The sequence below is a fragment of the Pantherophis guttatus genome, chromosome 14 (genome assembly GCF_059756535.1).
Source record: "Pantherophis guttatus breed Tessera chromosome 14, ASM5975653v1, whole genome shotgun sequence".
NCBI lineage: Eukaryota > Metazoa > Chordata > Lepidosauria > Squamata > Colubridae > Pantherophis > Pantherophis guttatus.
The window spans coordinates 11,570,853-11,590,384 of record NC_142076.1 but is presented as its reverse complement, the minus strand read 5'-3'; the positions used below and the strand labels follow the sequence as shown (position 1 = coordinate 11,590,384).

Genomic DNA, 19,532 nt, shown 5'->3' with positions numbered 1-19,532 from the left:
ACTTCCGGTAAGCCCGTTTTTCACCCTCCCCGAGCCTCCGTGCATGCCCTGCACTTACCTGCATCCAAAACGGGCCGCGTGGGGACTCCTGGGAGGAGCGGGGCAGAGTGGGATTTGAGGGGTTCTCCGAACTGCACAGAATCTTAGCTAGAGGTCTTTCCGAACCTCCAGCAGCCCACCCCTGATTAAGCTATAATATAATTTGCAATGCCTGTTGCTTGTTCACCCAGGTTTAGGGGTTCTGGTGTCATCTGAGTCAAGGCATGGGAACCAAACTCGGCTACTTCCTTGCAAAAATTCAAAGCACCAGAGACCGAAGACAGTTCCCGAGCTTACATTGGCCTAAATGTTGACAAGGTGTGAACCAGAATATTTCGATAAATCCCAATATGGGTTTGCCAAGCCTGTTATGGCTTATTCACCCAGGTTTGGGGGGGGGGCTCCTGAGCTTGGGGAGGCAAGGCACAGGGACCAAACTCAAGCTTCCTTTTTGCAACTGGAATTCAAAGCGATGGAGGACTGAAGGCACAGTGGCGCAGTGGTTAAAGTGCAGTATTGCAGGCAAACACTGCCCGCAGCCTGGAGTTCGATCATGACCGGCTCAAGGTTGACTCAGCCTTCCATCCTTCTGAGGTTGGTGAAACGAGGACCCAGATTGTTTGGGGCGATCGGCTGACATTGTAAACAGCCCAGAGAGCGCTATAAAAGCATTACGGGACAGTATATAAAGTCTAAATGCTACGGTGGCATGCTAGAGTGCCTCAGAATCAGGAGGCTGTGAGTTCAATCCTAGGTAGAGGCAGGTATTTCTCTCTCTGGGCATGATGAGAATATATCTGCTGAATATAACTCCGCATTGGCGACAGGAAAGGCATCTGGCCAGCTCAATTCAGCTGCCCAGACTCCACCCCGCAAAGGATTATGGGGTCATTAAAAGAAGATGATGATATAAAGCAGTGATGGCTAACCTTTTCTGGACTGACTGCCCAAAGCGCATGCACACATGTGTGTACGGCTCCCTGCATGCACCCTGCCCCCCATGCATGCACGAGCACCATGTGCCCCACCCCCACTTATGCACGCACGGCCCCCCGCACATGCCCTGCCCTTTGGGTGGTAGACACCCAAAAACCAGCTGACTTGGCGGGAGGCGTGCACGCATGCACAGCAGAGCTGAACTGGGGCGCCATCAGAGTGGGCACTGCGTGCCACCTCTGGCACACATGCCATAGGTTCATCACCACGGATATAAAGTCTACATGCTGTTGCTATTTCCTGAGCCTATTTTCATCTAAACATTGACAAAACTTGGTTTTGGATGTTTCCCCAGTGCCTCAATCTTGGCAGCTCTGAATAACCGCAGCCGGACTTCCCTCCCTCCCTCTCCTTGGCATTTCGCTTCCGAGAGAAACGTCCTTGGGGGAGGGGAGGAAGGCCAATCCCCCATCACAAACTCCTTTCAAGCAAGCTGCATTTGTACCACTGGCAGGATCAGCGTGTTTATTGTGAACACAGTCTAGGCGCCGGGACCCAAAGGGACTCGGTGCTGGGTGCCAGGCCCAAGGGAGGAGAAGAATGCCCCCCTCGTGCCCCCCTCCCTGGGCACCCCAGCATTCCCACAATGTATGATCTGCAGGCTTCTTCCGGGCAGTGGAACATCTCAGCATTTCCAAGGCCAGCTGAGCAGCCAACATCTCTCCCCGCCGGCCCCCTCCCCCAGTATTTGTCCAGTTCTCGCTGTACTCCGAGGCGCCTGCGTTTTCTTAAAAGAGTGAAATTGAAAATTTCTCTTGTCAAGCAGCCCCTCCTGCCTTCCTTAAGAGCCATTCTTGATTTCAGCCAGAAACTGTTGAGCCCACCAGTCTTCGAGATCAATGGGAACAAAATCTGAAAGAGGGAAGTTAGATTAGATTAGAATTCTTTATTAGCCAAGTGTGATTGGATACACAAGGAATTTGTCTTCGGTGCATAAGCTCTCAGTGTACATAAAAAGACAAGATGCATTCATCAAGAATCATAGAATAGAATTAGAATTAGAATTAGAATTAGAATTAGAATTAGAATTAGAATTAGAATTAGAATTAGAATTAGAATTAGAATTAGAATAGAATAGAATAGAATAGACTAGAATAGAATAGAATAGAATTCTTTATGGGCCTAGTGTGATTGGACACACAAGGAATTTGTCTTGGTGCATATGCTCTCAGTGTACATAAAAAAAAAGATACATTCATCAAGAATCATAAGGTACAACACAATGATAGTCATAGGGTACATGATATAGGGTATATAAGTCTAAGTGCTCTTGCCGATTAGCTGTGGTGGCAGAGTGGTTAGAATGCAGTATTGCAGGCTAATTGTGCCAACTGCCAGCGGCTCAAGGTTGACCCATCCATCCATCCTTTGGAGGTCGGTAAAATGAGGACTCAGATTGTTGGGGGCAAGAGGCTAACTCTGAGAGGGCTGTAAAGCACCGTGAAGCAGTGGTGAAATCCCACCGGTTCGCACCGGTTTGGGGGAATCAGTAGTGATAAAAGCTACCGGTTCGATAAACCGGTAGTTAAAAAAAACTACCGGTTGGTCCAAACCGGTATTTCCAACGATCAGCTGTGCCGCATGATTTAAAATTGCTAGAAAGCAGGAAATCTTGCTTTCTAGTGAATCTAAATCATGCAGCACAGCTGTTCCCCCCATCCCTCGCTGTTCTACTTACCTTCCCAAGCCTCCTTTTTCCATGCAAAGTGCACGTTTGGCGAGTACTGCACATGCGTGTGTGCGCAGTGTGCATTTGGCACGCATGGTGCATGTGCGCGCAGTTTGCGTTTGGCACGCACTGAGCATGCAGTGAACCGGTGGAAGATTTCACCACTGCCATTAAGCGGTATATAAGTCTAAGGGCTATTGCTACTGCTATTTCTCCTATGTTGTCGAACACTATTTCTCAACCTTAGCAACTTTAATGCGGGTGGGCTTCAGCTCCCAGAATTCCCCAGCCAGCTTGCTTCTACTTGGACTTGGGAGGAAGCAAAAGGTTGTTTCCTTACTCACCTTTCAGCTCTGGGCTGGGTGTTTTCTCTGTGTATTGGATTGGGCCAGATCCACCATCTCCCTGCTCTTGACTGTGGAGCTGCTCTTCCACTTGTTGCCATGCTAAAAGCAGGAAGAAAAGAACATACAGAACATACAAACTAAAAGCCTGTAGTACAGCGGACTAAAGCACTGTTATTAACATCAGCTGCTTGCAATTACTGCAAGTTCAAATCTCACCAGGCTCAAGGTTGACTCAGCCTTCCATCCTTTCAAAGGTAGGTGAAATGAGGACCCAGTTTGTGGGGGCAATAAGCTGACTTTGTATAAATATACAAAAGGATGAAGGCTATTGCTGAGCGCATTGTAAGCCGCCCTGAGTCTCCGGAGAAGGGCGGCATATAAATTAAAGCAAAAAAAATAAAAATAAAAATACAACCGTTCATTTAGTGACCATTCAAAGTTACGACGACACAGAAAAAGGTGACTTATGACTGTTTTTCATGCTTACGAATGTTACAGTATCCCCCTGTGGTCCCGTAATCAAAATTCAGATGGTTGGCAACTGACTCATAGTTACGACAGTTGCAGTGTCCTGGGGAGTGGGGGTGGGGGGTGTCACTTGATTCCCCTTTAGCGACCTTCCGACAAAGTCAGCGGGGGAAGCCACATAACCACCAGATTACTTACTTACTGACTGCAAGGATTCACTTAGCAACCGTGGCAAGAAAGCTCGCAAAATGGGGCCACTCAACTGTCATGCTTAGCAGCGGGAATTTTGGACTCAGTTGTGGTCCTAAGTCAAGGACCCTCCCCCATAAGGTTTGAAATGGCCCCCAAATTGAGGGATGGTCTCCCTCTATAAGAACGTAAGTCAAAAAAAAGTGCTAACAGCCTCCTGATTTTGTTGCCCTAGGTTTAATTTGTGCCCTTGACAAGAACAACACAACAGCAAACAAGATGTTGGATAACCATTTGTCTGAAGTGGTGTAAGGTTTCTTGCCTAAGCAGGGGGTTGGACTAGACCTGTGACGGCGAACCTATGGCACGCGTAGCCATATCAGTGGGCATGTGATCTCAGCTCCGGCATGCATGCGTTTGCCAACCAGCTAATTTTCAGGCCTTTTGGGCCCACCAGAAGTAGGGAAACAGGTTGTTTCCTGCCTCAGGAGGGCCTTGTGGGGTGGTGGGGAAGGCCCGTTTTTCTCTCACCTGGTTCCAGAGCCTTTCTAGGAGTCTGGGGAGGGCAAAAACGGCCTTCCCCAGCCCCCTGGAGGCCCTCCAGAGGCCAGAAACGGCCCGTTTGCCAACTTCCGGTGGGACTGGAAGGCCCGTTTTTTGCTGTCCCCAGCCTCCAGAGCCTCTTTAGGAGTCTGGGGAGGACGAAAACGGCCTCCCCCGCCCGGAGGTCAGAGGCCAGAAACGGCCCATTTGCCAACTTCCCATCGGAAGCCTACCGGGCCATCGCATGCCAGGAGCAGGAAGGGCGGTCGCACGTATGCACGGGGGCGGAGTGCATAGAATTATGGGTGTGGGCATGTGCATGTGCAATCGCCCCCACAACTCCGCCTCCTGCCACGCGATGGCAAAAAGGTTAGCCATCACCAGACTAGAAGACCTCCAAGGTCCCTTCCAACTCTGTTATTCTATATTCTAAGGCACTGGGGCTCCATCGGTGTTTTGACTTCCTCCTAGAACAGCATTTTTTTGGACTTCAACTCCCAGATTTCTTCAGCCCACATGCTGGGAGTTGGGGAATTCTGGGAATTGAAGTCACGCTTGAAGCCTCCTGTCAAGAGTCAGCCAGAAGCTAACTTACCTTCGTACACAAACCGGACATTTTCTTCGTGAGCTACGGTATAGTTTTCCTCTATGGTTGTGGGGGGTGAGATCATCAACGGGGGTCTCTTTCCATTGACCCTGTTGAACACAAGCTTGGGAAGGGGGCTGCAAAGAGAAAAGAGAAGAGGATTTTATTTGGGGTCCGTTAGGAATACGGGTACTTACGACCTGTGGTTTAAAGGCTGTTCAGAGTTTGCAAAATTCACATGACCACCATATATGAATATATATATATATATATATATATATATATATATATATATATATATATATATATATATATATATATATATATGTAGGTCTTTGGTTATTCAGGTCTTCTCCCACGTAAAATTGGAAGTGTCTTGGTGACGTTTCGACGAAGTCTCATTCGTCATCTTCAGGCTGGTGTTCTCGGCTTCGTGCTTCCAGGAGCAATGGTTGCTCCTGGAATCATTGCTCCGGGAAGCACGAAGCCGAGAACACCAGCCTGAAGATGACGAATGAGACTTCGTCGAAACGTCGCCAAGACACTTCCAATTTTACGTGGGAGAAGACCCGAATAACCAAAGACCTACATACAAACACCCGGGAAAACCTGAGAAAAAAAAAATATATATATATATATATATATATATTTTATATATATGCTTTTATCATCTATCTTCTCTTATCTATATCTATCTATCTATCTACTATCTATCTATCTATCTATCATCTATCTATCTATCTGCTTTTATCATCTATCTTCTCTTATCTATCTATCTATCATCTATCTATCTATCTATCTATCTGCTTTTATCATCTATCTTCTCTTATCTATATCTATCTATCTATCTACTATCTATCTATCTATCTATCTATCATCTATCTATCTATCTATCTATCTATCTATCTATCTATCTGCTTTTATCATCTATCTTCTCTTATCTATATCTATCTATCTATCTATCATTTATCTATCTATCTATCATCTATCTATCTATCTATCATCTATCTATCTATCTATCTATCTGCTTTTATCATCTATCTTCTCTTATCTATATCTATCTATCTATCTATCTATCTTCTATCTATCTATCTATCTATCTATCTATCTATCTGCTTTTATCATCTATCTTCTCTTATCTATATCTATCTATCTATCTATCTATCTATCATCTATCTATCTATCTATCTATCTATCTATCTGCTTTTATCATCTATCTTCTCTTATCTCTATCTATCTATCTATCTATCTATCTATCTATCTATCTATCTATCTATCTATCTATCTATCTAAAACTAGCTAATAACCACTACTATAAAATTATAGATCAATGGAAAGATCATTTAATCAAGAATGTAATGCAATCACTTTTAGGAAGGATTTGCTATTAGTATAGCAGTTATAGTATAAAGAAGAAAAGTGAAACACGTAGAAAAACCAAGATCTGCAAAAAGTATCACCGTAGAAAAAACGAGATATGCAAAAATTATCACCGTGTCAGTTATTCCTTAGTTGGGTAACCTTTAGCATGAATTATGGCCTTACAACGTCTTCCCATGGAGTGAGCCAAGTCTTTTAGTTCTGCAGCTGTTATCATGTGAAACCAAGATTGAAAGATTGATTCTATTAACTGGGTTTTATTGCTGGGTGGCTTCTGACTAACTAGTTTCTTTAATCGGTTCCATAGATTTTCAATTGGGTTAAGGTCTAGACTATTCTCAGGCCATTCCAGCAGTGGAATAGGATTCTCTTGAAACTCCCCCCCAAAAAAGTGGTGCTATTAGCCATCAAACCTCAAAAATACACTTTTCCCAAAAGGTTTCCACAATTTTGGCCACTACTGTATATACAATGCTCAAAATAATAAAGGGAACACAAGCAGAAGACATCCGAGATCTGAATGAATGAAATAGCCTTATTAAATACTTTGTTTGTTACATACAGTCGTTTTGTGTTCCCTTTAGTTGTTTGAGCCGTGTATAAACTACTGTATGTAAAGAACAAAGTATTTAATAAGGCTATTTCATTCATTCAGATCTCGGATGTCTTCTGCTTGTGTTCCCTTTATTTTTTTGAGCAGTATATATAAAGGAAGAAGGGTTCACCATCCATCATCCAAGCTAATACTTGCGCTGGTTCGTCCAAGGGATTTAACAGTCCATTTTTAATCTTTCCTAATCCTGAGTCAGATTAGTGAAAGAGCCACAATCTTTGGCACAGGATGGTTAGAAGATTGCATCAGCCTTCAAAGGAGATGGATCGGAGCCCTAATAAAAGGGAGAGTCCCTGGGTATAAACATCAAAAGAATCACACACCAGATCGGAGGCTCCATGCCTCCTGCTCGCTCCTCTACCAGAACCATTTTTTAATTGGCACGGAATTTGTAGAAAATCAATTTGGAATTGAATTTCCAGACCCGATCTGAATTGGAATTCCTAACGAAGCTGTGTGTGTGAATCCAGATTGGAAGCACTTGTGAGAAAAAATGTAGAGAAGAGCAACCAGGATGATGAGGGGACTGGAGGCTAAAACATACGATGAACGGTTGCAGGAACTGGGCCTGGCTAGTCTAGGGAAGAGAAGGACCAGGGGAGACAGGATAGCAGCCTTCCAATACTTGAGGGGCTGCCCCAGAGAGGAGGGGGACAAGCTATTTTCCAAAGCACCCAAAGGCCAGACAAGGAATAATGGATGGAAACTGAACAATGAGAGATTCAACCTGGAAATAAGGAGAAATTTTCTCACAGTGACAGCAATCGACCCATGGAACAGAAGTTGCCTTCGGAAGTTGTGGGAGCTTCATCAATGGAAGCTTTCAAGAAGAGACGAGACTGCTATCAGTCAGAAATGGTGTAGGGCTTCATCACTTGAGACTTTCAAGAAAAGATTGGACTGCTGTTTGTCAGAAATGGTGTAGGTTCTCCTGCTTAGGTGGGGTGGGTGGGTGGGGTTGGACTAGATGACCTACAAGGTCCCTTCCAACTCGGTTAATCTAATCTAATTCTTGCTTCCTTTTGCAAAATCTGTGAAATCCAGCCGCTCAGGTTTGCAGTTCAGGTCAATCCAATAGGTTATTTTCTACTCCACGTACAGATCCTCGACCACAATCGAGCCCAAAATTTCTGTCGCTAAGCAAGACATTTGTTCAATGAGTTTGCCCCACTTTTGCAACCTTTCTTGCCACGGTCGTTAAGTGAGTCACTACAGCTCTGAAGTTAGTAGCATGGTTGTGATGTAAATCCGGCTTCCCAATTAACTTTGCTTGTCAGAAGATTGCAAAAGGGGATTATGCCACCCCGGGACACTGCAACCGTTATAAATACGGGTCAGTTGCCAAACATCCATGACTGTGGGGATGCTGCAATGGCCATTAAGTGTGAAAAAACACAGGAATAAGCCACTTGTCTCAGGGCCGTCATAACTTCGAACTGTCTCTGAACAAAGTGTTGTAAGTTGAGGACTCCCTTGCATTGGTGCAAACGAGAACTTCCACGAGCAAGCCTAAGATTTCAGCCTGCATTGGCAATTCCTCAAACGTGAGCGTTTTCAGTTTTGAACCGTCATTAAGCAAGCAGCTGTAAGTCGAGGACTATCTGTATTCCTTGAATGAAGAGGCAAGGCTAATTCTACTCCTCTTACTACTAATAATATTTCTCCTTTTGTTCAAGAATATGCAAGTCACTATCTCGGATGCGATTCTGGACTTTATCCCAGTTTCTAAGTTCTCTGGGGCAGGAGTCCAATGGCATATGACCCAAATCCTTCCACCTGATCGCACTTCCACAACATCAAGCAAATCACATGTTGTTTATTCTTCCTTCCCAAACCTCCTCCTCCTCCTGTGTCCCATCCAGGCCCTCTCCCAAATTCTCGTTGCAACTGGACACGCATTTTTTTCAAGGTCAGTAGAACAAACGGTCATTGTAAAAAAAAAAAAAAGAACAGCCAGCACCAAAGCTGAAAGAGACACACAACAGTGGGAAATGTGACAGCGCAAAATCTGATCGAAGGGGAACGATACGCACCTACAGTAGTGGCCAAAATTGTGGAAACCTTTTGGGAAAAGTGTATTTTCTAAAAGTAGCTAATAACACCACTTTTTTTGGGGGGATGTATAAAATTATACATCAATAAAATTATACATCAATGGAAAGATAATTGAATCAAGAATGTAATGCAATACCTTTTAGGAAGGATTTGCTATTAGAATAGCAGTTACAGTAGAAAGAAGAAACAGGATGAAAAAAACGAGATGTACAAAAATGATCACCATAGAAAAAACGAGGTATACAAAAATGATCACCATTTCAGTTAATCCTCAATTGAGTAACCTTTAGCATGAATTACGGCCTTACAACGTCTTCCCATGGAGTGAACCAAGTCTTTGAGTTCTGCAGCTGTTATCATGTGAAACCAAGATTGAAAGATTGCTTCTATTAACTGGGTTTTATTGCTGGATATGAGTAACAAGTTTCTTGAGTCGGTTCCATAGATTTTCAATTGGGTTAAGATCTGGGCTATTCCCAGGCCATTCCAGCAGTGGAATAGGATTATCTTGAAACTCCCAAAAAAAGTGGTGTTATGAGCCATCAAACCTCAAAAATACACTTTCCCAAAAGGTTTCCACAATTTTGGCCACTACTATTTGTTGACGTTCGTCCGACCTTAGTCTGGTGCCTTCCCAGCCCAAATTATATATTTTATTAAATACACTTTGAGATAAATGCCTTTTTGGGGAGGTGAGGGGAGAAAAAGCTTCAGAGAATGAATTGCACCATTTTCCGTCCCCTTTCCATGCCTAAACATTGCAATGACTAGATATCATTTTCCCCCCGCTCCACTCCATGAGGTCTAGAATTTTGTGCAAAAATAGAAAGAGGAAACTTTGCAAACTACCACCTGAGCTATGTATATAATACAATGGTACCATAGTCTTAACTCTGCATTAAACTGTGATTGCTTAAAGATTGTACACAAAAGCACTAAGACAGAGGTTGGCAACCTTAAACACTCAAAGAGCCATTTGGACCTGTTTTCCACAGAAAAGAAAACACCGGGAGCCACAAAACCCTTCCCGTGCCTGACTATTTCCTGAGCGGCCACAAAATTAGCATATGTAGTTGAATTAAACATTCTGTTTTCTTCTGAAACTTTTCTTTTCTTGGATTTATCCATGGTTGGCCTACCGGGGGTCGAAAAGCTCAATAAATCACATGCCAGCGGGTGTTGCACATTGGCAGTTGTGACACATATTTTGAGCGACAGGAAGCCGCAGCAGAGGGATGAAAGAGCCACATGCGGCTCCAGAGCCGCAGGTTGCTGACTCCTACACTAAGACATATCATGGATTAATGGCTCACAGTTGGCTAGGCACATATACAACATAAATTACATCTTAGTTTTGTTGCACCTAATTTAGCCCACAGGATTTCTATATAGTCCAGCATATTCTCACCAATGTAGACACCCAAAGAAAACTATGATTCCCTTAACCATGATCAAGCCTATCCTTCAAATGCAGCTAAATGAATGTATCAGAGGTGGGTTTCAGCAGGTTCTGGCCAGTTCTGGAGAACCGGGAGTGGACATTTTGAGTCATTCAGAGAACCGGTAGTAAAAATTCTGACTGGCCCCATCCCCATCTATTCTCTGTCTCCCAAGTCCCAGCTGATTGGGAGGGAATGGAGATTTTTACAGTATCCTTCCCCTGGAGTGGGGTGGGAATGGAGATTTTACAGTATCCTTCCCCTGCCATGCCCAAGTCACGCCCACCAAGCCACACCTACAGAACCAGTAGTAAAAAAATTTGAAACCCACCACTGTTTCCAACTATTTTCTGGCTTAGGATCTTGGTTTTAAGAGGTAAGGGGCGCTTTGGTGTCCCCTGGGTTACTTCACGCTTCCGTGAACTCTTCCTAGCCAGAAAATGGGTTAATTTCGTTACATCATTTAACGTGTGTTGTGCAAACGCTGCTATAAAGTAAGGAGAGATTTTTATGAAGCACTTTTTGGACTCTTGCTACATAAGTAAATATCCAAGGCAATAAATTATATAGACCCAAAGGAAGATAACTTTGTCAATGGGACTGTTGAGTATCTTCCAAGTGGGTGGAATCCTTCACGGTCTTGCACAAGTCGTTTATTTGAACAAAGCTGGTCATAGCGCTCAACATTTGTTGAACAACCAGTTCGTTCTCACAGGGAGGGACTACTCAGGGTACCGTCAGTCAAATTATGCCGACTGGCGACTCCCAGAGAAGGGGGAGGGCCTTCTCTGTGGGGGCTCCAACCCTTTGGAATGAACTGCCCCCGGAGATACGAAATATCCCTGATCTCCGTGCTTTCCGCCGTGCCCTCAAAACCCTGATGTTCCTACAAGCGGGGCTAAACATATGAACATGTGAATGTTTTTGAAAATGTTATCTAATTTTAGGTTCTATTTAATTGGGCCAAACTATGTTATAATAATAATTTTAATTAACAATTTTATGTTCTTTGTGTATCTATATTTTTCTTGACTGTACACCGCCTTGAGTCCTACGGGAGAAAGGCGGTATAGAAATATAATAAATAAATAAATAAATAAATAAATAAATAAATAAATAAATAAATAATAAAAAAAAATAATAATATAATTTTCAAGCAGGTCAGCTATGGTGAGTTCTAGTCCTTTGGCATGAAACCAGCTAAGGCAGTGATGGCTAACCTTTTCGCCATCGCGTGCCAAGAGCGGTGGGGTGGGAAGGATGGCACAGTGGGCACAGTAGGCCCGTTTTTCTCTCCCCTCCAGCCTCCAGAGCCTTTCTAGGAGCTTGGGGAGGGTGAAAAACGGCCTTCCCCACCTCCCCGGAGGCCCTCTGGAGGCTGGAAACGGCCTGTTTCCCTACTTCCAGTGGGCCCAGAAGGCCGGAAAATCAGCTGGCCGGGAGCTGAGCTTGTGAGCCCACCGATATGGCTCTACGTGCCACCTGTGGCACGCGTGCCATAGGTTCGCCATCCCGGAGCTAAGGTGACTTTGAGCCAGCCGCTTTCTCTCAGCCCTAGGAAGAAAGCAATGGCAAACCGCTTCTGAAAAAAATGTGGCCAAGAAAATTGCAGGGACTTGTCCAGGCAGTGCCAGAGAATGAAACACAATGGAATGGAAAAAAATAATAATAAAAACTTACAATGGCTGGATTTGTCCTTAGTAAACTGGTATCCAACCAGCCAGAAACTAAACAAACCACGGCCTGGGCTTTAAGATATGTGTAACACAAAGTAATAATTTGTTTTGCAACGCAAACGGTTTTTCTAAACGCTGGGAAGTATTGTCTGCTCTTTCAGAGCCCTTTGAGGTGCGGGGAAAGGATTTTAACCCAACTCAACTTACGACCACAATCGAGCCCAAAATTTAGGTTGCTAAGTGAGGCGTTCGATCGGTGAGTTTTGCCCCGTTTTACGACGTTCCTCGCCACGTTTGTTAAGCGAATCGCTGCAGCTGTTAACTTCACAACTTCACAGTTTTGTTTTTTTTTTTATAAATTTGATTTATATGCCGCCCTTCTCCGGAGACTCAGGGCGGCTTACAGTGTGTTAAGCAATAGCCTTCATCCTTTTGTATATTTATACAAAGTCAGCTTATTGCCCCCACAAACTGGGTCCTCATTTCACCTACCTTAGAAAGGATGGAAGGCTGAGTCAACCTTGAGCCTGGCGAGATTCGAACCTGCAGTAATTGCAGGCAGCTGGATGTTAATAACAGGGTGCTTTAGACCACTGTACTACCAAGGCTCTTGGTTGTGAAGTGAATCTGGTTTCCCCATTGACTTTGATGGTCAGGAGGTCACAAAAGGGGATTCCCCAGGACACTGCAACTGTCAGACATGTGCGTCAACTGTCAAGCATCCGAATGTAAATCACGCGAACCATGGAGGATGTTGCAACGGTCATAAAGCATGAAAAAAGGTCGTATGTCACTACTTTCAGTGCCGCAGTAACTTCGAATGGTCACTAAACGAACTGCCGTAATTCGAGGAGTACCTGTGCAGTGTTACAATTGTGTAATCAAAATGAATGCCGTTGTGTAATGAAAACGGCTGTATCAGGTGAACTCAAGGGCGGATCCATTTCTCACCACAAACAAATCTTATACCTGTGGGATTTTTTTTTAGCCACGAAAGCGTTTAAACAATTTTAACAATTACGCTATAATTTTCACACACATACACACCCCCAAGATTACCCAAAGCACAACCGCTGTGTTCATCGAACCAACAATGCCCAAATAAACGAGCAATTAATATTATGGTGTCATCTACTTCAGGGGGTTTCAAACATTTTTCAGGCTGCAGAACCCGTTTAAAAATGGAAATAAACAGGCGGAAGTTTCCTAGATTAAGAGGTGAAGCTCGAAGCTTGCGCAGATAATCCTCAATTCACAATCCTTCGTTTAGCGACGGTTCTATAGAACCGGTAGTAAAACCGGCGGGAGGCTCCGCCCACCGACCCCGACGTCATCAGGGAGCTTCTGGCCATGCATGCGCGGCCCTGTTGTAAACCGGTAGTAAAGGTAAGTAGAACCCATCCCTGCTTTGCACCTATGACTGTTGTAGCGTCCTCACAGTCCTGTGTTTCAAAATTTGGGTGTTTGGCAATTGGCTTATTATTCACAATGGTTGCAGCATCCCGGGGTGACTCGTGACCTTCTCAGCTCATTTCCCACAAGCAAATGGGGTGAAACTGGGTTTGCTTTGCAACTGTGTGATTCACTTAACAACTGGAGAGGTTTGGTTAATAACTGTGGCCAAAAAAAAAAAAAAAGAGTTGCAAAATGCGGTATTACTCACTGAACAACTTGCCTTGCTCGGCAATGGAAATTCTGGTCCCAAATTGTCATAATTTGAGGAATATTTGTACAAAACGGGCTATGTTTGAGTGAAGGTTTTTTTTTTCATCCTTCGTCCTTCCGAGCTCGCCAGTTCCAACACTATTTCCTAAACTCTATCCTGCTTTTCCCAAATGTGTTTTTTTTTTCCAGGAGGCAACTGGACTTTCTGGTTTTTCTTTTCGAAGACGTTTCGCTTCTCATCCAAGAAGCTTCTTCAGTTCTGACTGGATGGTGGGGAATGGAAGGATTGATACTCCTTGCAGACAGCTGGTTATTTGCATCCTTTGAGAGGGTGGTTGAGGCTACTTGGAGGTTTCTCTGTGTCCTCAGGGTCACCTGAGTGGTGCAAATGGTTCCTGCAGTCTGCAATTTTTCCTCTGGAAATCCATTCCTCCTCCCACGCCATTCCAAGGGGGTTCATCCCAAATTGTACAGCTATCTCCATAGACTTTTATCTATTCTGCTTAGTATAACAGGCTGAATGGTAAAGGTTGCATTTCCACTATAGGCTGAATTATAAACCACAGGTCAACCTCGGTTTACAGCGGTTTCATTTAGTGACCGTTCAAAGTTACGACGGCACTGGGAAAAAAATGACTTATGACCGTTTTCCATTGTTACGACCTTTGCAGCATCCACATAATGACGTGATCAAAATTCAGAGGCTTGGCAACGGGTTCGTATGTATGCCCGTTGCTATGGCCCACGATGACGTGTGATCCCGCTTTGGCGACTGTCTGACAAGCAAAGTCAATGGGGAAACCAGATCCACTGAACGACAGGGTTACTCATTTAACGACTGCAGTGGCAAGCAAGATCGTAAAACAGGGCACAACTCCCTTCACAAATGTCTCGCTTAGCTACAGCAATTTTGGGGGCTCCGTTGTGGGTCGTAAGTCGAGGACTACCTGTATTCAACTCCAGTTTAGCGCATCCTGTGAATCCAAGCAGATAGGTAAACCCAAAAGCGGAGACACATTTGAACAAAAGACCTCTGCAATCAACCATCCAACTCATACTCTAGTGGACTTCACCTCCCAGAATTCCCCAGCCGGTATCTCAAACACATCTTAAAAGCTATCAAGGTGTCTAGATGTTGACGGAGGAATTCTGGGAGTTGAAGTCCGCCTCTCTTCATCTTAATTTTGAGCACATCCCTTTGTCTCCATCCGGGAGGGTTTCCAAGCCAAGAAGAGCAAAGGCAGAGTGAGTGTGCCCGGGAAGGTGGGGGGGGGGACCCAAAGGAATGCAAAAGAGCCCCAGCTGCCTAGTGCTCAGCACCTCCTCCTCCTCCTCCTCCTCCTCCTCCTCCCCACCCAAGGAAGGCAGGCATTCAACAGGTTTAGCAGCCACCTTCATACTCCTGCACCACCACCACCCCCAATCCTCCCAAGCCACCCCCACCTCCCTTCTCCTCTGCCTTGGCCTTCTCTAGGGAAGAGTATCCTTCAACCTTGGCCACTTTAAGGCTTGTGGACTTCAACTCCCAGAATTCCTCAGGCAAAGCTTTGGGAGCTTTGCTCCCAAAGCTTTGCCTGAGGAATTCTGGGAGTTGAAGTCCACAAGTCTTAAAAGTTTGCTAAGGTTGGAGACCCTCTCCCCCTGGCTCTAGTCCTAGGGCAAAGGCTGCCCCCTGGGCACACAAGCCCCTCCCTCCTCCCCCCCACCCACACTCCCGTCTCGTGACGTCCTTTGACGTCACCTGCCTACTCCCCCTTCCCTCCCCCCCCCAAAGGAGATTCCCCTCCCTCCAGGCTCGCACGTGCCGCCTCCCCAGCCGGGGTTGTCCTTGCAAAGCCCACGTGGCTCGGAGGGGGGGGGGAGGCAACAGAGGGCAGCCAGAGGGGGTGGGGGGGAGGGTAAAACCCCCCCTTCTCCTTCTCCCCACCCCCACCCCCCTACCCCCCTCCTCCCCTTGGTTGGGAGCCATGCGGCCACAAGGGCAGCTGCCAAACCTTCCGACAAGGTCACCTCCACTTCCCTTCCGGGGAGGCTGCCACTCAGTCTGCAGGAGAGACCCCCGTGCAGGCCGGGCCAGCCTGAGCGACACCTCTGTGCTCGATCGCTTCCCACCCCCCCCAATAATCTGGAGCCAAGGGGGACCCAGCGCGGCGGTGCCAGCCCCGGGGGAAACCACGCGGCAAGGTCAACCGGGCACCGGGGACGTCCTCTCCTCTCTCTCTCTCTCTCTCTCCGCCGCGGTTTTGGGGTTGCATCGGGGAAAAAACCCCCCAACCCCCTTCCTCACCTTGCCAGGGGCCACGAGCTGAGCTCCGCCGCCGGTTGCTGCTGCGGTTGCTGCTGCTGCTGGGATTGCGGCCGCCGGCATTTCAGATCCACCAGTTTGCTCTCCACCTGCTGCGTGGGACCTGCGTGTGGTGGGCGAGAGAGGCGCACGCGATCCGTATATATATATATATATACACACATACACACACCTGGGCCTGCGGAACGGCCCGACACTTGATTCAGCCCGTCCGGGGTTGGAGGAGAAGAGGGGTGGGGGTGGGGCTGGGGGGGGGGTTGCAGTTCCAAGGAGAGGGAGGGGAGAGGTGGGCGCCTCTCTTTTGCCGAAGGAGCAAAGGGCAGGATGTCCTGAGTCTTCGGAGAGGGGCGGCATATAAATTTAATTAATTAAATTAAATTAAATTAAATTAAAGAGGCAGAGGGGGAGGGGATTTCCCAGGTATCGCGACTCCCCGATCTTCTTCTTCCGCCCGGGTTGGCTGGGGAAGATGGGCATTGTCGTATAGATCAGGGGTGGAAGGGGAAGGGAGGGGGAGGAAACCCACGACCCCTCCATCCACCCACCCACCCAGCCACCTTTCCAAAAGCCTTACCTGTCCTCCTCTGCGTGGCTAGCTTGCTCGGGCCCTTGGTGATGGTGTACATCATCGGAGCAGGCAGGCGCGCAACTCAAGCCTTCCCGATCCTAAGGAAGCTGGGGATCCTCCAGCTCCCTGCTGGGCATTTCCCGGGAGCCGGGTTCGAAAGAGGCTCCTCCCGTTGGGGAGGGCCGCCCCGCCTCTCGGCCGGAGTCCCCCACCGCTCGGCCAGGACCAAGATAAGAGACGGCCGGAGACTCTCTTCTCTTCTCCCCGTCCGCCGGCCCGGGGGTTTAACTTGGCCGGCCCAAGGCGCGAGTCCCCTTTAAGGCCGCCCAGCGCAGGGCCAGCCAGCCCGGACCTGCCTCCAGCACGCCCCCCCCTCCCCTCCCCTCCCCTCCCCTCTCGTGGCTGCGCTTTAAAGGCGCCGCGCGCTTTTGGCCGGCTTTGCGTTGCGCAAGGGAGGCGCCGAGTGGGAGCTTGACAGTAACAGAGAGTCGGAAAGGGACCTTAGAGGTCATCTAGTCCAACCCCCTGCTCAGGCAGGAAGACCTGCCCTAAGGGATTCGAACCGCCGACCTTGCGGATCGACAAGGTCAATGTCATAGCCGCTGAGCCACCTTGACGTTCCCACGTGGGCCAGTGGCCAGATAAGAGGGGCAGGTGTGCAGCTTGCAAGTTCCCCTGGGGTCACCTTGCAAGGAGAAAAGGTGCGCTTAGGTTGTTGGGGGGGTTCATTGGGGGTTAAGAGTAACAGATTCACAGAGTCGGAAAGGGACCTTGGAGGTCATCTAGCCCAACCCCCTGCTCAGGCAGGAAGACCTGCCCTAAGGGATTCAAACCGCCGACCTTGCGGATCGACAAGCTCAATGTCATAGCCGCTGAGCCACCGGTGACGTTCCCACGTGTGCCAGTGTGAATTTGATTAATTCAATTTATATGCCGCCCCTCTCCGAAGACTCAGGGAGATAAGAGGGGCAGGTGTGCAGCCCCGCCGGTTGCAAGTTCCCCTGGTGTCACCTTGCAAGGAGAAAGGGTGCGCCTAGGTTGTTGGAGGTTCAATTGGAGTTAAGGGTAACATTCACAGTCGGAAGGGATCTTGGAGGTCATCTAGTCCAACCCGCTGCTCACGCTGGAAGACCTGCACTAGGGATTCGAACCGCCGACCACTGAGCCACCAGAGATGTTCCCACGTGTGCCAGTGGTGAGATAATTTAATTAATGTAATTTAATTAATTCAATTTATATGCCGCCCTTCTCCGAAGACTCAGGGAGATAAGAGGGGCAGGTGTGCAGCCCTGCCCGTTGCAAGTTCCCCTGGTGTCACCTTGCAAGGAGAAAAGGTGCGCCTAGGTTGTTGGGGGTTCAGTTGGGGTTAAGAGTAACAGATTCACAGAGTCGGAAGGGACCTTGGAGGTCATCTAGTCCAACCCCCAACCCTAATAGGAGACCCTAGACCAGTGATGGCTAACCTTTTTGCCGTCATGTGCCAAAAATGGGGGGAAGCGCGGGGGGAATGTGCGTGCATGCCAACACCCACAATTCAATGCGCCCCACCCCCCCACGCATGCATACGTGACCCACACCGTGTTTCCCCTGTTTTTGGCACACGATGGCCCGGTAGGCCCATCTTTCACCCTCCCCAGGCTCCAGAGGCTTTCTAGGAGTGAAAACAGCCTTCCCCATCCCGCTGGAGGCCCTCTGGAGGCCAGAAACAGTCCGTTTGCCAACTTCCGGTGTGCCCGGAAGGCCCAAAAATCAGTTAGCCTGCGCACTCATGTGCGCTGCAGCTGAGCTAGGGCAATGCTCGCGTGCCCACCGGTGGCACACGTACCATAGGTTGGCCATCACGGCCCTGATGGCAGATGGGCATGGACCAGTCTCTTCTTGAAAGCCTCCAGGGATGAAGCTCCCACAACTTCTGAAGGCAACTTCTGTTCCACGGGTTGATTGTTCTCACAGTCAGAAAATTTCTCCCAGAACTGAAATGTTTCACGGGTGGGTCCCCAAAATAGCTGCCCAGTAGAGGTGGGATCAGCCACAGGGACCAATCTGAGGGTTCTTACGGGGCCCACCATCTTCAAATCCCTTCGTTTTTCCTCCGATTCCTGTCCTCTCGTATCAGCACAAACTCCTGACTCAAGAGGCTAGCTCTTTCCTTGCAGGGATCGCTCCTGCTCCCTCTTCCCCCACCCCAACGGTGGAGGATCAAAAACCCGTATTCCGCTTGCCATCTAACCGACACGTGCAAACTCACCCCCTGTCTCTTCGAAGTCCCGGGGTTGCATTCAGACGAGCTGGCCACTGAATTCTAGGCAGCCCCGTGCAAATGTTACCACCGTCATTAACTTTATTGATGAGTGTCCTTGGCCCACATCAAAGTGGCAGAGTTCCAGAAACAAATGATTACTAACATTGGATAAAAGCAATTTAAAAACTGGAATGGGAATAAAAAAATACAATTTAAAATGAATTGGGAATAAAATGCAATAATTTAAGATTTAAACAAAATAGGATGCAATGACGCAAATGTCATACTTGGGGAATCGTTTCTGGGTGGCAGAGGAGGCCAAAGTAACACTGCATAGAGACCAGTTGGTTGGCCATTATAAATAAGAGCCTTGGTAGTACAGTGGTCTGAGGCACCCTGTTATTAAGCTGGTTATTAACACAGCTGCCTGCAATTACTGCAGGTTCGAATCTCACCAAGGCTCAAGGTTGACTCAGCCTTCCATCCTTTCTAAGGTAGGTAAATTGAGGGCCCAGTTTGTGGGGGCAATAAGCTGACTTTGTATAAATATACAAAAAGGATGAAGGCTATTGCTGAGCACATTGTAAGCCGCCCTGAGTCTCCGGAGAAGGGCGGCAGATAAATCAAATTAAAAAAATATATATATACACACAAACTACAAAAAGCAGGACAGAAAAAAAGGGAGGGAGGGAGGGAAGGGAAGGAAAGGAAAGGAAAGGAAAGGAAGGAAGCAAGCAAGCAAGCAAGTAAGC

At 47.2% G+C, this 19,532-nt stretch overlaps 1 protein-coding gene across 1 annotated transcript; it reads right to left on the bottom strand.

Annotated features, from left to right (window-relative positions):
* Positions 1–1,471: 1,471 nt before the first annotated feature.
* Positions 1,472–16,912, bottom strand: MCRIP2 (MAPK regulated corepressor interacting protein 2). Its single transcript, XM_034430312.3, has 5 exons — positions 16,545–16,912; positions 15,953–16,073; positions 4,847–4,974; positions 3,049–3,150; positions 1,472–1,887 (listed from the first exon to the last, which is right to left on the bottom strand). Exons 1-5 carry the CDS (start codon positions 16,597–16,599, stop codon positions 1,817–1,819), a joined length of 477 nt encoding a protein of 158 aa, XP_034286203.1. The 5' UTR covers positions 16,600–16,912; the 3' UTR covers positions 1,472–1,816.
* Positions 16,913–19,532: the final 2,620 nt, after the last annotated feature.

Bases quoted from the DNA above. Each gene is read 5' to 3' on its own strand.
- MCRIP2 (XM_034430312.3), bottom strand. From the start codon at position 16,599: ATGATGTACACCATCACCAAGGGCCCGAGCAAGCTAGCCACGCAGAGG. The intron at 4,975-15,952 runs GTGAGGAAGGGG...TTCTCTTTGCAG, and splicing joins AGCTCGTGGCCCCTGGCAAG to CCCCCTTCCCAAGCTTGTGT. The intron at 1,888-3,048 runs GTGAGTAAGGAA...TCCCTCTTTCAG, and splicing joins ACCCAGCCCAGAGCTGAAAG to ATTTTGTTCCCATTGATCTC.